The sequence below is a fragment of the Suncus etruscus genome, chromosome 15 (assembly GCF_024139225.1).
Source record: "Suncus etruscus isolate mSunEtr1 chromosome 15, mSunEtr1.pri.cur, whole genome shotgun sequence".
Lineage (NCBI taxonomy): Eukaryota > Metazoa > Chordata > Mammalia > Eulipotyphla > Soricidae > Suncus > Suncus etruscus.
Genome location: NC_064862.1, coordinates 22,427,583 through 22,441,656, shown reverse-complemented (window position 1 = coordinate 22,441,656; position 14,074 = coordinate 22,427,583). Strand labels below are relative to the sequence as shown.

General features: G+C 47.7%; 1 protein-coding gene across 1 annotated transcript in view; it reads right to left on the bottom strand.

Annotated features, from left to right (window-relative positions):
* The window catches only part of CIT (citron rho-interacting serine/threonine kinase), a 159,611-nt gene that overhangs the window by 109,225 nt on the left and 36,312 nt on the right, over nt 1–14,074 (bottom strand). Inside the window, exon 6 of the mRNA XM_049787776.1 lies at nt 13,049–13,252. Within this exon, the coding sequence (XP_049643733.1) occupies nt 13,049–13,252 (204 nt within the window). The remainder of the gene's footprint in view (nt 1–13,048; nt 13,253–14,074) is intronic.

Here is a 14,074-nt window from a genome sequence, read left to right as displayed (position 1 = left end):
AACCCCACAACCAAGGGTGGAACCCTTGGTGAACTCTGCAGCCAAGCGGAGGGCACCCCAAAACCCACATCACAGCAGCCAGAGGAGGAGCAGGGTGGGAGGAGAGCAAAGGAGGTGAGGGGCATGCCTCGAGCATCCATGGCCACAGTTCAATCCCCTGGGCCTCTGGGTAGCCAGGGAAATCCTAGCCTCACACTGAACCCCTGATGACTCAAGTGGTGAAGAACTGCTGGGATGGGGGAGGGGCCCCAGGCCACTTGAGCATCACTTGGAAACCTCCTACCCAAAAGTGGGGGAACATGGAAAGGGAACAGGTGGGGGAACACAAAGAACAAGACACCGAGTGGAGAAATAGTTGGTAAAACTGCAGTGACTTTTATTCATCCCTGTTACTCACAAGCTCTGAGACTAGCTGGTGTGGCAGGAGAGAAAGACAACGGTAGGCACCAGCTCGGAGACAGAAAGAGCAGAGAAACAGAGACACACACTGCACAGTGAGAGAAAAAGACATGGAGACAGAAAGAGACAGACAGAGAGGGGCCAGGAACCACTGTCAGACCCATACAGAAGTAAGAACTCAACATTCTAATCACTAGGGGAGAAAGAAAGAAGCAAAAGCCGACCAAATAATCTTGCAGTGAGCCCTAGAGGTAGCATTTTTTTGCAATCTGGGGAATTACAGAAAGCCAGGGAGAGGATGCTTGGGGAAGGTTGGTACTCAGGGTGAGAGACAGAGAAGAGGCTAAGCTGTGGGCCTCCTCAGGCCAGGAAGCCAGTGAATCTTAGCTGGCTGCAAGGGGGCTGTGAGGGGATCCATGCTGGGGTGACCCCAGGAAATGTTCGAGGGGAAGAGTTCGGGGCTGGTGTCGGGGCCACAGATTCCATCACAGCCACGGTGATGACTGTGAAGAGTCTGAGACATAGAAACTGCTCTGAGGGACAAGTGTGTCATTGCTGACCTAACAGAATCTAACCTGGGGACCAGACAAGAGAAACAGAGGGGCTCCTGGATTAATCGGAGACTGTAGAAGGAAATGGCAAGACGTGCTGATGCGGATGAGGGAGCTACGGACTCGGGGAGAAAATGGATGGGAGAGAAAGACCAGTTGAGCAAGATTCAAGACCCTGAGTTCTTAGAAGTGAAATGGGAGCAGATCAGCAAATGCTGCTGGTCCCTCACAGATGCAATTAGCCACTGAGAACTAAGCATGTCCCCTGGCATCTCAGGCAAGACCTCTTCCCACCTAACCATCCCCTCCACGTAGAAAACAGAAATGGTTACCCAAACAACTCCATTGAATCCCAAAGTCATGGGGGCCAAGTGATAGTATATCAGTAGGGTGTTTGCTTTGTACGTGACCAACCCAGGACAGACCCAGGTTCGATCCCTGGCATCCCAGATGGTTCCCCGAGCCTGCCAGGAGCGATTTCTGAGCGCAGAGCCAAGAGGAACCCCAGAAAGTGGCCGGGTGTGGCCCAAAAGCAAAACAAACAAAGAAAAGAATTACAACTTAGCACTGGAAAAGGAGCAGGCTGTGATACACATCACCCCATGGGTCTTAGAAAAAAATAAAACATGTTGAAATTGACAAGTCGGACAAAAGTGAGTTCAGATACCATCAGTCGATTCATAAAGACTTTAGAAAAAGAAATGATCGTGACTGAGAGATGGATGACCAATGTGGCTTAGGGACAAGACAGTAGCAGGGGGCACGGATGGGCAGGAGGAGTGAGAGAGACATGAAGAAACTTTGAAATTTTTTGGTGTTTGTTTGTTTTTGGGCCACACCCGGTGAAGCTCAGGGGTAACTCCTAGTTATGCACTCAGAAATCGCTCCTGGCTTAACGGACCATATGGGACGTTGGGGATCGAACCCAGATCTGTCCTGAGTAGGTCGTGTGCAAAGCAAACACCCTACTGCTGCGCTCTAGCTCCTGCCTGACATGAAGAAACTTTGGAGGGTGACAGACACGATGCATGGGGCCGGGAAGGTGGCGCTAGAGGTAAGGTGTCTGCCTTGCAAGCGCTAGCGTAGGACGGACTGCGTTTGATCCCCCGATGTCCCATATGGTCCCCCCAAGCCAGGGGCGATTTCTGAGCGCATAGCCAGGTGTAACCCCTGAGCGTCAAACGGGTGTGGCCCAAAAAAAATGTCATTCAACTAAATACATGAACTACAGACTCTTAAACTCTCTCTGGATTATCATAGAGTGTCTGGTGTCCAGCTGCTGAGAGAGGCAACTATTTTGCCCCGGCCTTAGACTGGTCTAAGGACATGCACCCCAGGCTCCGTCTGTTCCACATACTGCATAGACATGTCTAGGTTCTATTTTAACTCACTCCACCCCGAAGGAAAGAGGAGACACTAATCGCTTCCTCTTGAGGAAGGACAATGAAAACCATTTCCAAACCCTCTGCCCTGAGCCACAGGGACCCCTGATGCTTGGTTCTGGGTCTTTTGGTCTCTTCTGTCTCCTGCCACCTGCATTTCCCAGCTCTGTGGTCTTCAGCGTTGGGAGCTGAACCTGCGTGTGCATCAGTCACCTCACTGGGAGAATGGCCTGGAAAGCTGGCCCCTTGAGTGGAAGCCAAGTTGTGTCAGAAAATTCTGCAATGTTGGCCAAATTGTTTCCAGGTTCAGTTTGGTTGTGAGAGATTGGCTGCAAAGTGGAAAATGGACAGGCGATCTGGGAACTCAGATTACAGGGCTTTCTAACAAATGCGCCCCCTTGGTTTGCCCCAGGGATGGAACTCACTTTCCTCCAATCCAAGCTGCCTTGGTGAACAGGATCTCTGTGGCACTGACTGACCGTAGTGCCCAAGAAGAGGCCCAGAAGGCGCCATGTTGAAATGCCCACTGCATGGATTAAGGGGATGTGGTCCACCAGGTCACGGGGCGGGGGGGTCATTTATAAGGACCAATGGGGGAAACTTCTGGGGTCCTTTCTGACAGAGGGTCCTGGACATCTTCTTTCATGGGGTACAGGTTCCTGCTTATATTGTCCTTTGTATTTCAGCCACTGTAAAATAGTGGGTTGTGTGTTCCACAATCCCCAGAGAGGGAGAGGGATCCCCATGCCCTAATCCAGGTAGGACAAGAGACATAGATCCAGCAGCAATTCCAACTCAGGAAATAATCCACACACAGTTGGGAAGGAAGAACAGGCCAGAAACTCATACCACAAGCTGGTCACACACAAGCCAGTCACTCCACCACATGGAATCACAAGCCAAGATGGCAGCTACCTTCCAGGCCACCTGAGTAGCCTATCTGGGGAAAAACAAAGCCCAACCCCAAGGGAGGAGAAAAGCCAGATGAGGAGGCAATATGAAAAAATCTTTTTAACATGTAAACCAAAGGAACCAATCGAGAGACATCTAATTAGAAGGCAATATGAGGACTGATCCAAAGGCCTCTACCAACAAGCCACCACAAAGTTAAGCAGCCAAGTCTGACAATTTGTTTCTGTTTTAGTTTTGGGGCCATGCCCAGCGATGCTCAGGGGCTCCTCCTGGCTTTGAGCTCAGCAATCACTCCTGGCAAGCTCAGGGAACATATGGAACGCTGGAATTCAAACTCAGGTTGAGCTGACTGCAAGGCAAGTACCCTCCCCACTGTGCTGTTGCCCGGGGCCCCTGCTCTGACAATCTGACAAGAAGTGTTTGTATTTACCTTCAGCTCCCTCTTAAATTCTTTTCCTCCCCCCCCCCCCATTTTTGGGCCAACCCGACACTCTCAGGGGTTATTCCTGGCTCTGTGCTCAGAAATTGCTCCTTGGCAGGGTGGGGGAGGCCATAGGGGATGCCAGAATTCGAACCCAGGTCCATCCTGGGTTGGCCATGTGCAAGGCAAATGCCCTACCACTGTGCTATCTCACTCTGGGCCCTGGTTTTATTTTTAAAATTACTTTTTTTTTTGGGGGGGGGGGCGCACACCTGGCTGTGCTCAAGAAATTGCTCCTGGCAGACTCACGGGACCATATGGGATGCTAGGAATCGAACCCAGGTCCGACACAGGTTGGCTGTGCGTAAGGCAAAATGCCCTACAGCTGTGCTATTATTATTATCTCTTTCCTGGCCCACCCATCACCTAGAATCCTCATTTATTTATTTCTATCCTTTTCGCATCGCAATCATCTCTAAAATAAGACATCTCGTCTTCTATCTTGGGGGTAAAAAAAAAAGTGATTACCTCTTTTTCACATCTTCGGATGTGCTTCTAAATTCAGACTAGAAGCAGGGAAAGCCTGTAATCCCAATTCATGAACATTTTGCGCGTCTTAGGCTCTTCTCTCAACCACTCACGCTCATGAGACGCATCAACGGTCACCCACACGTCTCACTAGAGCCACTGATCCTTTTGAGATGGCAGCAGCAACACCTCACTCAGCTCCTGGTCTAGAAACTTCAGTCTCTGCCACCAGAGTGAGAACAAGTCCCAGGCCCTTAATTCTTTCTGGTTTGTGAGCCGAGGTCTGAGATCGCCACCATGCAGAGAGCAGCTTCCTCCCCTTCTCCTGAGAGATTCAGGGACCAGACCCACAAACAAAGAAAAGCATCTAGGGGCCAGAATGATGGTATAGGTGAGGCGTTTGCCTTCAAGACGGCCAACCCGGGTTCAATTCCCAGCATCCCAAAGTGTCCCCTGAGCACCCTGCAAGGAATGACCCCTCAACACAGAGCCAGGAGTAACCCCTGAGTACCAGTAGGTGTGACCCAAAATCAGATGACAAACAGAAAAAAAAGAAAAGCATCCACCTCCTCCTCCAACTGCAGCAGGAAATAAGAAATAAAACAGGACAATCAAATCCTGACTCCCAACTGATGCTTTTTAAAGCCCTGTGTTTGTTTGTTTGTTCTTTCATTTGTTTGGGGGCCACACCCAGCAGTACTCAGGGCTTACTCCTAGCTCTGTACAGAGGAAGCACTCCTGGGGTAGGGTGCTTGGGCTACTCCATGGGATGCCAGGGATCAAACCCAGGTTGTCCTTGTGCAAGGCAAGCGCCCTCCCTGCTGTGCTATCCCATGAGCTGTGCTTCTTAACCCTGGAGTGAAACTGCCAAGCATTACTTGAAGCTGAGACCTCCATGTAAGCCTACAGGGGGCAAAAGGAGAAGTGGGGTGTCAAGGAGTGAAACTTCTGCCCAGGGCAGGAAACCACACATTCCCTCTTCTGTCAGCCATAGGCCACTCTCCTCCCCTCTGCCACAGCAGCCACAGAATTACCCGCCTGTAATTTCACTGGAGCCATTCGGAGCCCGAGCGGAGGAGAAAATGACACTCATGACAGTCCAGGACAAAAGATAAGGAACCTTTTTGGCATGCAAGTAAGGACCTATTATCAGCCTTGTGGCACCGCTGAGTCATGTCCAGAGGGAAAGGAAAGGCATGGTCTCTGCTGACACATGCCAAGGGGCTGAAAGAGCACAACTCTCAGCAAGCAGCACACCTCTCCCAGAAGAGTGAAAGTCACGAAGGTGTCCCCAGTCCCTGGCAGAAAGCATTTCCAGGAGCATCCACCACAGAGTTCCAGGAAATAATCCATAAGCGACATTCAAAACCAGGCCTTCCTCACCACTGAGATGTATGGTCTTAGGGAAAAGGTCCAACAAGAGATGAGTTTCTGGGGCCGGGGCCTTGCAAGCGCTAGCGTAGGACAGACCGGACCGCGGTTCAATCCCCCGGCATCCCATATGGTCCCCCCAAGCCAGGGGCGATTTCTGACCGCATAGCCAGGAGTAACCCCTGAGCGTCAAACGGGTGTGGCCCAAAAACCAAAAAAAAAAAAAAAAAGAGATGAGTTTCTAAAAAAACTGTGGTACATATACACAATGGAATACTATGAAGCTGTCAGGAGAGATGAAGTCTTGAAATTTTCTTACACATGGATGGACATGGAAGCTGTTATGCTGAGTGAAATAAGTCAGAGGGAGAAAGAGAAGCACAGAGAATAGTCTCACACATCTATGGGTTTTAAGAAAATAAAAGACAATATTTCAATAATACCCAGAGACATTAGAGATGAGGGCTGGAAGGACCAGCCATGATATGTAGCTCACCACAAAGAGTAGTGAGTTTAGAGAAATAACTACACTAACAACTATCATGACAATGGTAGTGAGTGAGAGAAATAAAATGCCTGTCTCGAATACAGGCAGGGTGGGTAGGGGAGGAGCGAGATGTGGGCATTGGTGGTGGGAAGGTTGCACTGGTGAAGCGGGGTATTCTTTAACTAAAACCCAACTACAAATAATGTTTCTAATCATGGTGCTTAAAGATATTATTTAAAATAAAAAAAAGAGAAAAGGTGCCAGCAGGCCAGCTCCATTGAAATCATTAGGCCTCTGGGGAGAAGACATTGGAAAAAACCTAAAAGACACACCAGGCAGCAAGACTTCCCCATTGACAGAGGCAAGGCAGTTGAAGGTCTCACGCCTCCCCGTGGAACCCAAAGGCAGCAAAGAGGAGGAGTCAGCTTTACAGAAGTTCAGAACAGCAAACAGGGGCCCAGCGGCCTCCCGTTTCCTATCTACTACACTGTCTGCAGGGACTGAGGTCTGCTACCCCCCCCCAAGAAGCTTCCTGCAGCCTTGAATTAATGAAAACCAGCAGCAGGAACTCCTTTTCCCACCACATGGTGGGAGGCTGCTGATGAAAACGAAGGTAAAGACTGGCATGACCTTGCCAAGGGGGGGGGGGGGTAGTTAATGGGCCCTAGAATCTCTGGGAGTTGCTGGCAGATGCAGATCCTCAGTTCAGGTGCCGTTTTCCCCCAAAAAAAACCAAGGGGGGGGGGGGGAGGCAGGACTCAAGCAGAGGCAGATGCCCTAGCAAACCTCTGTTAGAACCAAAGCAGGTCCCTTTCACTCCTTCCAATTGCCCACCAAAGCTGCCATGCAGAAATCCCCTCTCAGACCCTTCTTCAGTGACAGTTATACAGCCTTCCAGGACTACCCCTAGGGATAATGAGTTTCAGGAAATCATCACCTGCTATATTAAGGGGTACTTCTCTATTCTGGTTACAAGAAAAAATAATTCAAGGTGACATGACAGCCAGACCAATGCTGCTTTCATCAAGGGGGACAATCTTCTGTGCGTGTGCGGACAGCAGAAATGCTCAAGGCCTGGAAACACAAGTCACCTGAGCCGGGACCGTTAACTAGGGAAAGTTCAAGACCTCCAGGGTGTAGGCGAGGCTGGTAAGAACCAGAAACATCCACTTGGAGACACCGAACTTCATTGCCTGGTTCACAGAGAGGGGGGAAAAAAGCACAGGGTGAGGATCGAAGCTCTACCATCAAACACTTGCCTCAAGTGGAGGATGCCCTGGGTTCAAGTCTCAGAACCAAAGAAAGAGAGGGAGATGAAAGGAAGAAGTGAATGGCAAAGGATACCAGTGGAAGGCAATTTAGTCCAAGGGGATAAAGAGCTTATTATGTGCATCTGAGCACCAGTCCAGCCCCTCAGCCAGGAGCAACAGCCCCATACACCGCAGATACCACTTGCAATGTGAATCCGGGACAGATTCCCAGGACAGAAAAGGGACATGAGAAAAGGAAGCGGAGAATGTTGTGTGAAGCGTAATCAATAGCAATATACTAATCTCAACCTGAGTTTTGACAAACGTGGTCAAGTTAGATTAAGACAGTTACATAAAGAGAGAGTAGAAGTACATGGGAACTCTCTGTCTAGCTCCACATTTTTTAATAAATCTAATACTATTTCCAATAAAAAGATTTCTTTTTTTTTAATTTTTTATTTTTAAATATGAGAACAAAGATGCAAAGAAAGAGGACAAGGTAAAGTTACAGTGGAAGGGCAATAAAAAGATTTCTTTTCGGGGGAGGGTTGGGTCACACCTGGCAGCATTCAGGAATTCCTCCTGGCTTTGCACTCAGAAATCTCTCCTGGCAGGCTCGGGGGACCATATAGGATGCCGGGAATCAAACCGGGGTCCATCCAGGATTGGATGCATGCAAGGCAAATGCCCTACTGCTGGTGCTATCACTCTGGCCCCACCAATAAAAAGACTTCTGAGTATGAAGAGAAAAGGGCCCAGATGGCATCTCCATGGCTCACGGTAGGTGTTTGGCAAGCCTGAGGTGCAGAGGTTGAACCCAGGTGCTACCAGGTGATCAGGACCTGTGCTGTTTCAATCTCTGAGGAGAAGGGCCCAGAAAACCAAGAGCCTCAATTTTTTCTAAGTTTTGCTGGTTTGTTTGTTGGGCTTTTTTGGGGGATCACACCCGGCAGTGCTCAGGGATTACTCCTGTCTCTATGCTCAGAAATCGGTCCTGGCAGGCTCGGGGGACCATATGGGATGCCGGGATTTGAACCACCGTTCTTCTGCATGCAAGGCAAATGCCCCACCTCCGTGCTATCTCTCCAGCCCCCTTTTTCTAAGTTTTTAAGAAAAAACTTAGAAAGCCCCAGAGCAAGTATAAGACTCTGAATTTCATTCACCCCTGGTGGTTCTTACTTGCTGAGATAATTCTGACTATAATTGTGATAATTCTGACTATCCACTTGGGTCTCAAATTGGGGGGGGGGGGGGGTTAAAAGAAAGAATGTTCAGACAAACACATTTCAGGAGTTACCAGGAGCCAGTAGGTGGGAGTTCTGATTCCACTCAGGAATTACTCTTGGTGGTGCTCAGGGGACCAGATGGGATGTTGGGGATCTAATCATGCTTGGCCATTCTCAAAGCAAGCACTGTTCTATCTCCAGTCCCTGACCTGGGTTCTATTTCCCAACACTGCATAATACTCCCCAAGCACCACCAGAAGCGAGCACAGAGCCAGGAGTAAGCCTTGAGTACTGCTAGTGTAGCCCAAAAACCAACAAAAAAGAAAAAGGTTCTAATTCTTCACCCCGAAGCCCTTCACCAAAAAAGGTTAGGTAAGTTAGTGGTTTTCCTGACAATTCCACTGGGTCAGGTCACTGTTGCTTTCAATCAACACATTCAAAACTAAAAACAATTTTTGGGGGGGAGGGTGGGAGTCACACCCAGCGGTATACAGGGGTTACTCCTGACTCTGCACTCAGAAATAGCTCCTGGCAGACTCAGGGGACCATATGGGATGTGGGAATCGAACCACCGTCTATCCTGGGTTGGCCATATGCAATGCAAACACCTTACCACTGTGTTATCTCTCCAGCCCAAAACTAAAAACCATTTTAGGCATACAGATCAGTCCAGGGTTTAAGGCGTTTGTCTTGGGCCCCAGAGACCCTCTTTTAAATCTACTTCACTGCCTAAAGATCCCCTAAGCAAAGGCATGGGTCACTCCTGAGCACAGAGCTAGCAACAGCCCTCAGAAAAAGGCTGAAAACAGTTTCCCAGTAATCATCCACTCGTAAAACTACAAAGCATTCTGCTTTTGTTTAGTTACCAAGCCAGCCACTGTGCTGAATGAAACCAGCCTGCATTCATTGGTTACTGAGTGATGTATGAATGAACTAACTGCAGAGACACGTCACGGACCTCACGTGCTTGTGAGCAGGGACAGTGATTTCCGAAGGGAAGCAGAGACAGAGGACGCAGTTGGAATGTGAGTGCGGGCCTGGCCATGAGCCAAGCTACCTGGCACGCTGCCTAATCTCAGTCGTTACCCTCATCTGGGGATGAAATACCTACGTCCGTTTGTCCTCTGAAAGGGGGGCGGGATCTTACATCAAATTAAATGAAGGCCTTCAGGCTCCATCAATCTGGACTTTTAATTTACTATTCAAAAGGCCACATAAACACGGAGTTTGACAAATGACCCAGTTCTCTGTCAGCCATTTTAAAGCACAATTCTTATTCAAAGCTAGTTACATCATTAGCCTTTTTGCTCATGGAGATGATTAAAGCCTTTATTTATATCATCTGCAGCAGCTTCTGTTGAAATAACTGAAGCTTCTACAGGCCAAAATAACTTTAGTGAGCGTGTGTGTCTGTGTGAGTTTTGCCTTGGATCCAGCCCAGGCCTCACACATTTCTGCTACCGAACCACACTCCTGATTCCCAGATTGCTCATAAATGTTTCTTAATCCTAACCCAGACATGGGGTTTATTTTCCTGCCACCTCTGCCACCTCCACCCCTCCATAACAATGAAATTGTGTCTTAAATTCCAAACCAAGAACTAAAAGAATTCTGAAACTCACAGTTCCGAATGTTCGTCCAGTCGATGCTGGAGAAGAAAGGATGGCAACAAAGGCCTTCAAACTTCAGTCTCTCCTTCTGTCCACACAGCAGACTTCTAATCAGATCCAGTAATTCCCTGCTCACTTTAGGGTCCTCTGGAAACTTCAAAGACTGCTATTGCAGAAAAAAAAAATAATAATCATTTCTTTAGCAAATGCAGCTTCCCCGAGTTAAGAAAGGGTTTTTTTTTGTTTGTTTGTTTGTTTGTTTTTGGGTCATACCTGGTAGTGCTCAGGGGTTACTCCTGACTGAACTCAGAAATCGCTCCTGGCAGGCTAGGGGGACCATATGAGATGCTGGGGATCGAACCCGGGTCATCCCAGGTCAGCCACATGCAAGGCAAAGGCCCGACTGCTGTACTATCTCTCTGGCCCAAAGAGAACTTTTCATGTTTCCTTTAAAAGATGTTTTTAAAATGGTGGGTTGTTTTTTTTTTTTTTTAAAGGAAATTTTCTGTCCTCTTCCCTTTGGACCAAAGGCATATGTCCAAAATAAATGGCCTGTTCCCTTCGAGAGATCGAATTCCTTTGCAAAAGCTCCACATCCTTCATGCCTTGGTCCCTGCTCCCTCTTCCATCCATCTCATCTCTCCCCACTCTTCCCCTTGATCTTTGCTGCACAACAATGAAGCGCTATTTAAAGCATTTAAGCACATTCCTCTGTTCTCTTCTAGAACTTCTCTCTTCACAGATCCCCTGCCTGGCCTGGCCTACCTGGGCCTCCCACCCACTCTCTTCTGCTTGCCTCCCCCTTGGCCCTCTACTTCCATTTCTGAGTGAGGACGGAGCAAGGAGACAGTCAGAAACTTCTCGGTGGCCCCTATAAGCCCGCCACCTCACAGCGCCCAGGAACTACCCCCATCACTGGATGAGCGGTTTGAACTGAAGAAACAAATTAGCTTCAACGTTCAAAAGGGGAAATTCAAAAATAACCATCAATACATAAACACAAATATATAGAGACACAGACCTAACTAGGCCTTAGACATCCCAGAGGGATGAAACTGATTGGGGAAATAAATTTTATTTATAAGGACCAGAGAGATAGCACAATGAGTGCTATTGCTGACACACATGTGACCTGGATTTGATTTCTAGCATCCCTTCTGGTCCCCTGAGCCTGCCAGGAGTGACTCCTAAGTGCAGGGCCAGAGTGATTAATCCCTGAGCACCACTGGGTGTGGCCCCCAAAAACTTTTATTTATGCCTTTTTTTTTTTTTGATATGGGGATCATACCTGGCTATGCTCAAGGCTTGCTCCTGGTACGGCTTGGAGGACGGTATGAAATGCCAGGGATCGAACCCAGATTGGTTGCGTGCAAAACAAAACATCCTCCCCATTATGCTATTACTCTGGCCCCAGAAAAAAAAAAATTTTTTTAAAGGTTCAGTAGCAAGTATATTTTTGAAAATCATTGAATCACCAATTAACTCATTAAAGGCCTAGCAGAAGGTTTAATAAGCTTTTCTTCTTTTTTTTTTTTTAAGGGTAAGAGTTAAAGAAGTACAGCAAAAGCACTGTTAGAGTGGCAACTGTTGTTTGCATAGGCACAGCAAAATATAGGGGACACAGAAAAATATTTTTTAAACTATAGGGGCCAGAGCAATAGCACAGTGGTAGGGCATTTGCCTTGTATGTGGACAACTCAGGTTTGTTTGTTTTTTGTTTTTGTTTTTTTTTTTGGGGGGTTTTTGGGCCACACCCGGCGATGCTCAGGGGTTACTCCTGGCTGTCTGCTCAGAATTAGCTCCTGGCAGGCACGGGGGACCATATGGGACACCGGGATTCGAACCAACCACCTTTGGTCCTGGATCGGCTGCTTGCAAGGCAAACACCGCTGTGCTATCTCTCCAGGCCCGACAACTCAGGTTTGATACCCAGCATCCCATATGGTGTCCCGAGCCTGCCAGGAGTGATTTCTGAGTGCAGAGCCAGGAGTAACCCCTGAGTGCTGCCAGGTGTAGCCCCAAAACCAAATATAATAATAATTAATAATAATTATTATAGTAATCATTAATTATTATAGTAATAATTATTAATTATAATTATAATCTATTTTTCCTTTTGGCTGAAATGAAAGCCTACCTATTTATTTATCCTACCCTTACAAAGTGAGCTTAATAAAGTACAAGACAGGGGCTGTAGAGATAGCACAGCAGTAGGGCACTTATCCTATATGGTCCCCTGTGCCAGCCAGGAGCGATTTCTGAGCACAGAGCCAGGAGTTATCCCTGAGTGCCCCGGGTGTGGCTCAAAAGCCAAAAAATAAAAAATAAAGTACAATATATAGTCATTAAAACATAACTTTAGTCCTATGCAACATAGGATAGTGGGTCCCTTTCTGGTTTGACTCCTTGAATCAACAGTAGTACAACAAAGAGTAGAGCAGACAGGGAGAATTGGTCAGCATTCAACTGCCCACGTTCTCAGGGCAAGTTGATGACCACTCTGCCTTGGTTTCCCCACCTATAAAAGGAAAATGAAAGTGGCCTCCACCTCACGAGGTTGTCTGCAATTATCAGAGTTCATCGACTCGATTTCAACAATCCCGTGAATCACATTCCCATGTACCAGTGCCGAAATCCAAATGTAATTTATAATCAGCGAGATAACAGATTAATTGGCAGCCCTCTCTCTTCCAATGGCACATAAAATAATAGCGTGGGCTCCCAACGACTGGCAGCTGAGAGGAAATGAAACACGACTAATAAACTGTGTAGAATGGTTTTTTTGGCACAGTACGAGAGCTGCATAAGCACTTGTGGTTATTATTTTCCAATGTGCAGGTGACATGTAAATGCTTATTCACACGTGTTGACACGAGCCTTGCCCTGGGTGGCTTCCACACCGGCTCCTTACCTGGAAGTTCATAATGTTATTGAAGGTGCAGGCCGACGTGTCCCCGGTGAACGGGGACTGGCCATAAAGCATTTCATAGGTGACAACGCCCACGGACCACCAGTCACACTCCAGGCTGTAGGAGCCTTTGCCCGCCTTGTTCATCACAGTCAACACTTCGGGGGCCATGTAATCTGAGGTCCCAATCGGGAGTTGGGCTTCCACCTGAAAATCCATAGAAAGAACACAATTATTTTCATCATGAGCCCCTTACTCTTCAAGTGCCACCTTTCCAACACTTGATCTGTCACCAATTACTGCTCTCCCAGACACTGGAACCTTCTAACAAGTGATACATCATGGAAAAATACAAAGCATTCTCTCCCTCCCTCCCTCCCTCTCTCTCTCTCTCACATATAAACACCAACACAGCAAGAGCTGGTATATACCCAAAACACACACACACACACACACACACACACACACACCACATGAACTTTCTAACAAGTGATACATATGAGATAACAGAAGTTATTCTCTCTTTCACACACACATATACACACACACACACACACACACACACACACACACATGCTGGTCTATGAACCACAGCTCCCATGTTTGGAGAAATGGTACCAACAAAGATGGACCTATGAAATCTACCCAATAACAGAAGCCTGGTAGCCCAAAATTACGAGCACATGACAATATCTCAAGTTTTCAGGTGCCAACCTGAATAATCACACTTCAACCTACTCACCGGGCAAGCCATGATAAGTCACTCCTGCCAAGTACCAAATGTTAATGAGCACATTTTACTCACTCCCGGCTCCTGCTGTCTTGTCATACTGTTCAGGGACACCCCCCCTCAGCCTCCAGCCCCCGACCCTGGCAAAGGAAGATTGTAGCAGTGCGGGAAGGTCTCTTCGGAAAACTAATACATTCTATTTAAAGAACTATTCTTTTTTTTTCCCCTGAAAGTTTGTCCTTCTGACTGTCCGCATGATGCAATGTCCTTGCTCTGCTAGTCAGATGCTGAGGGAAGAC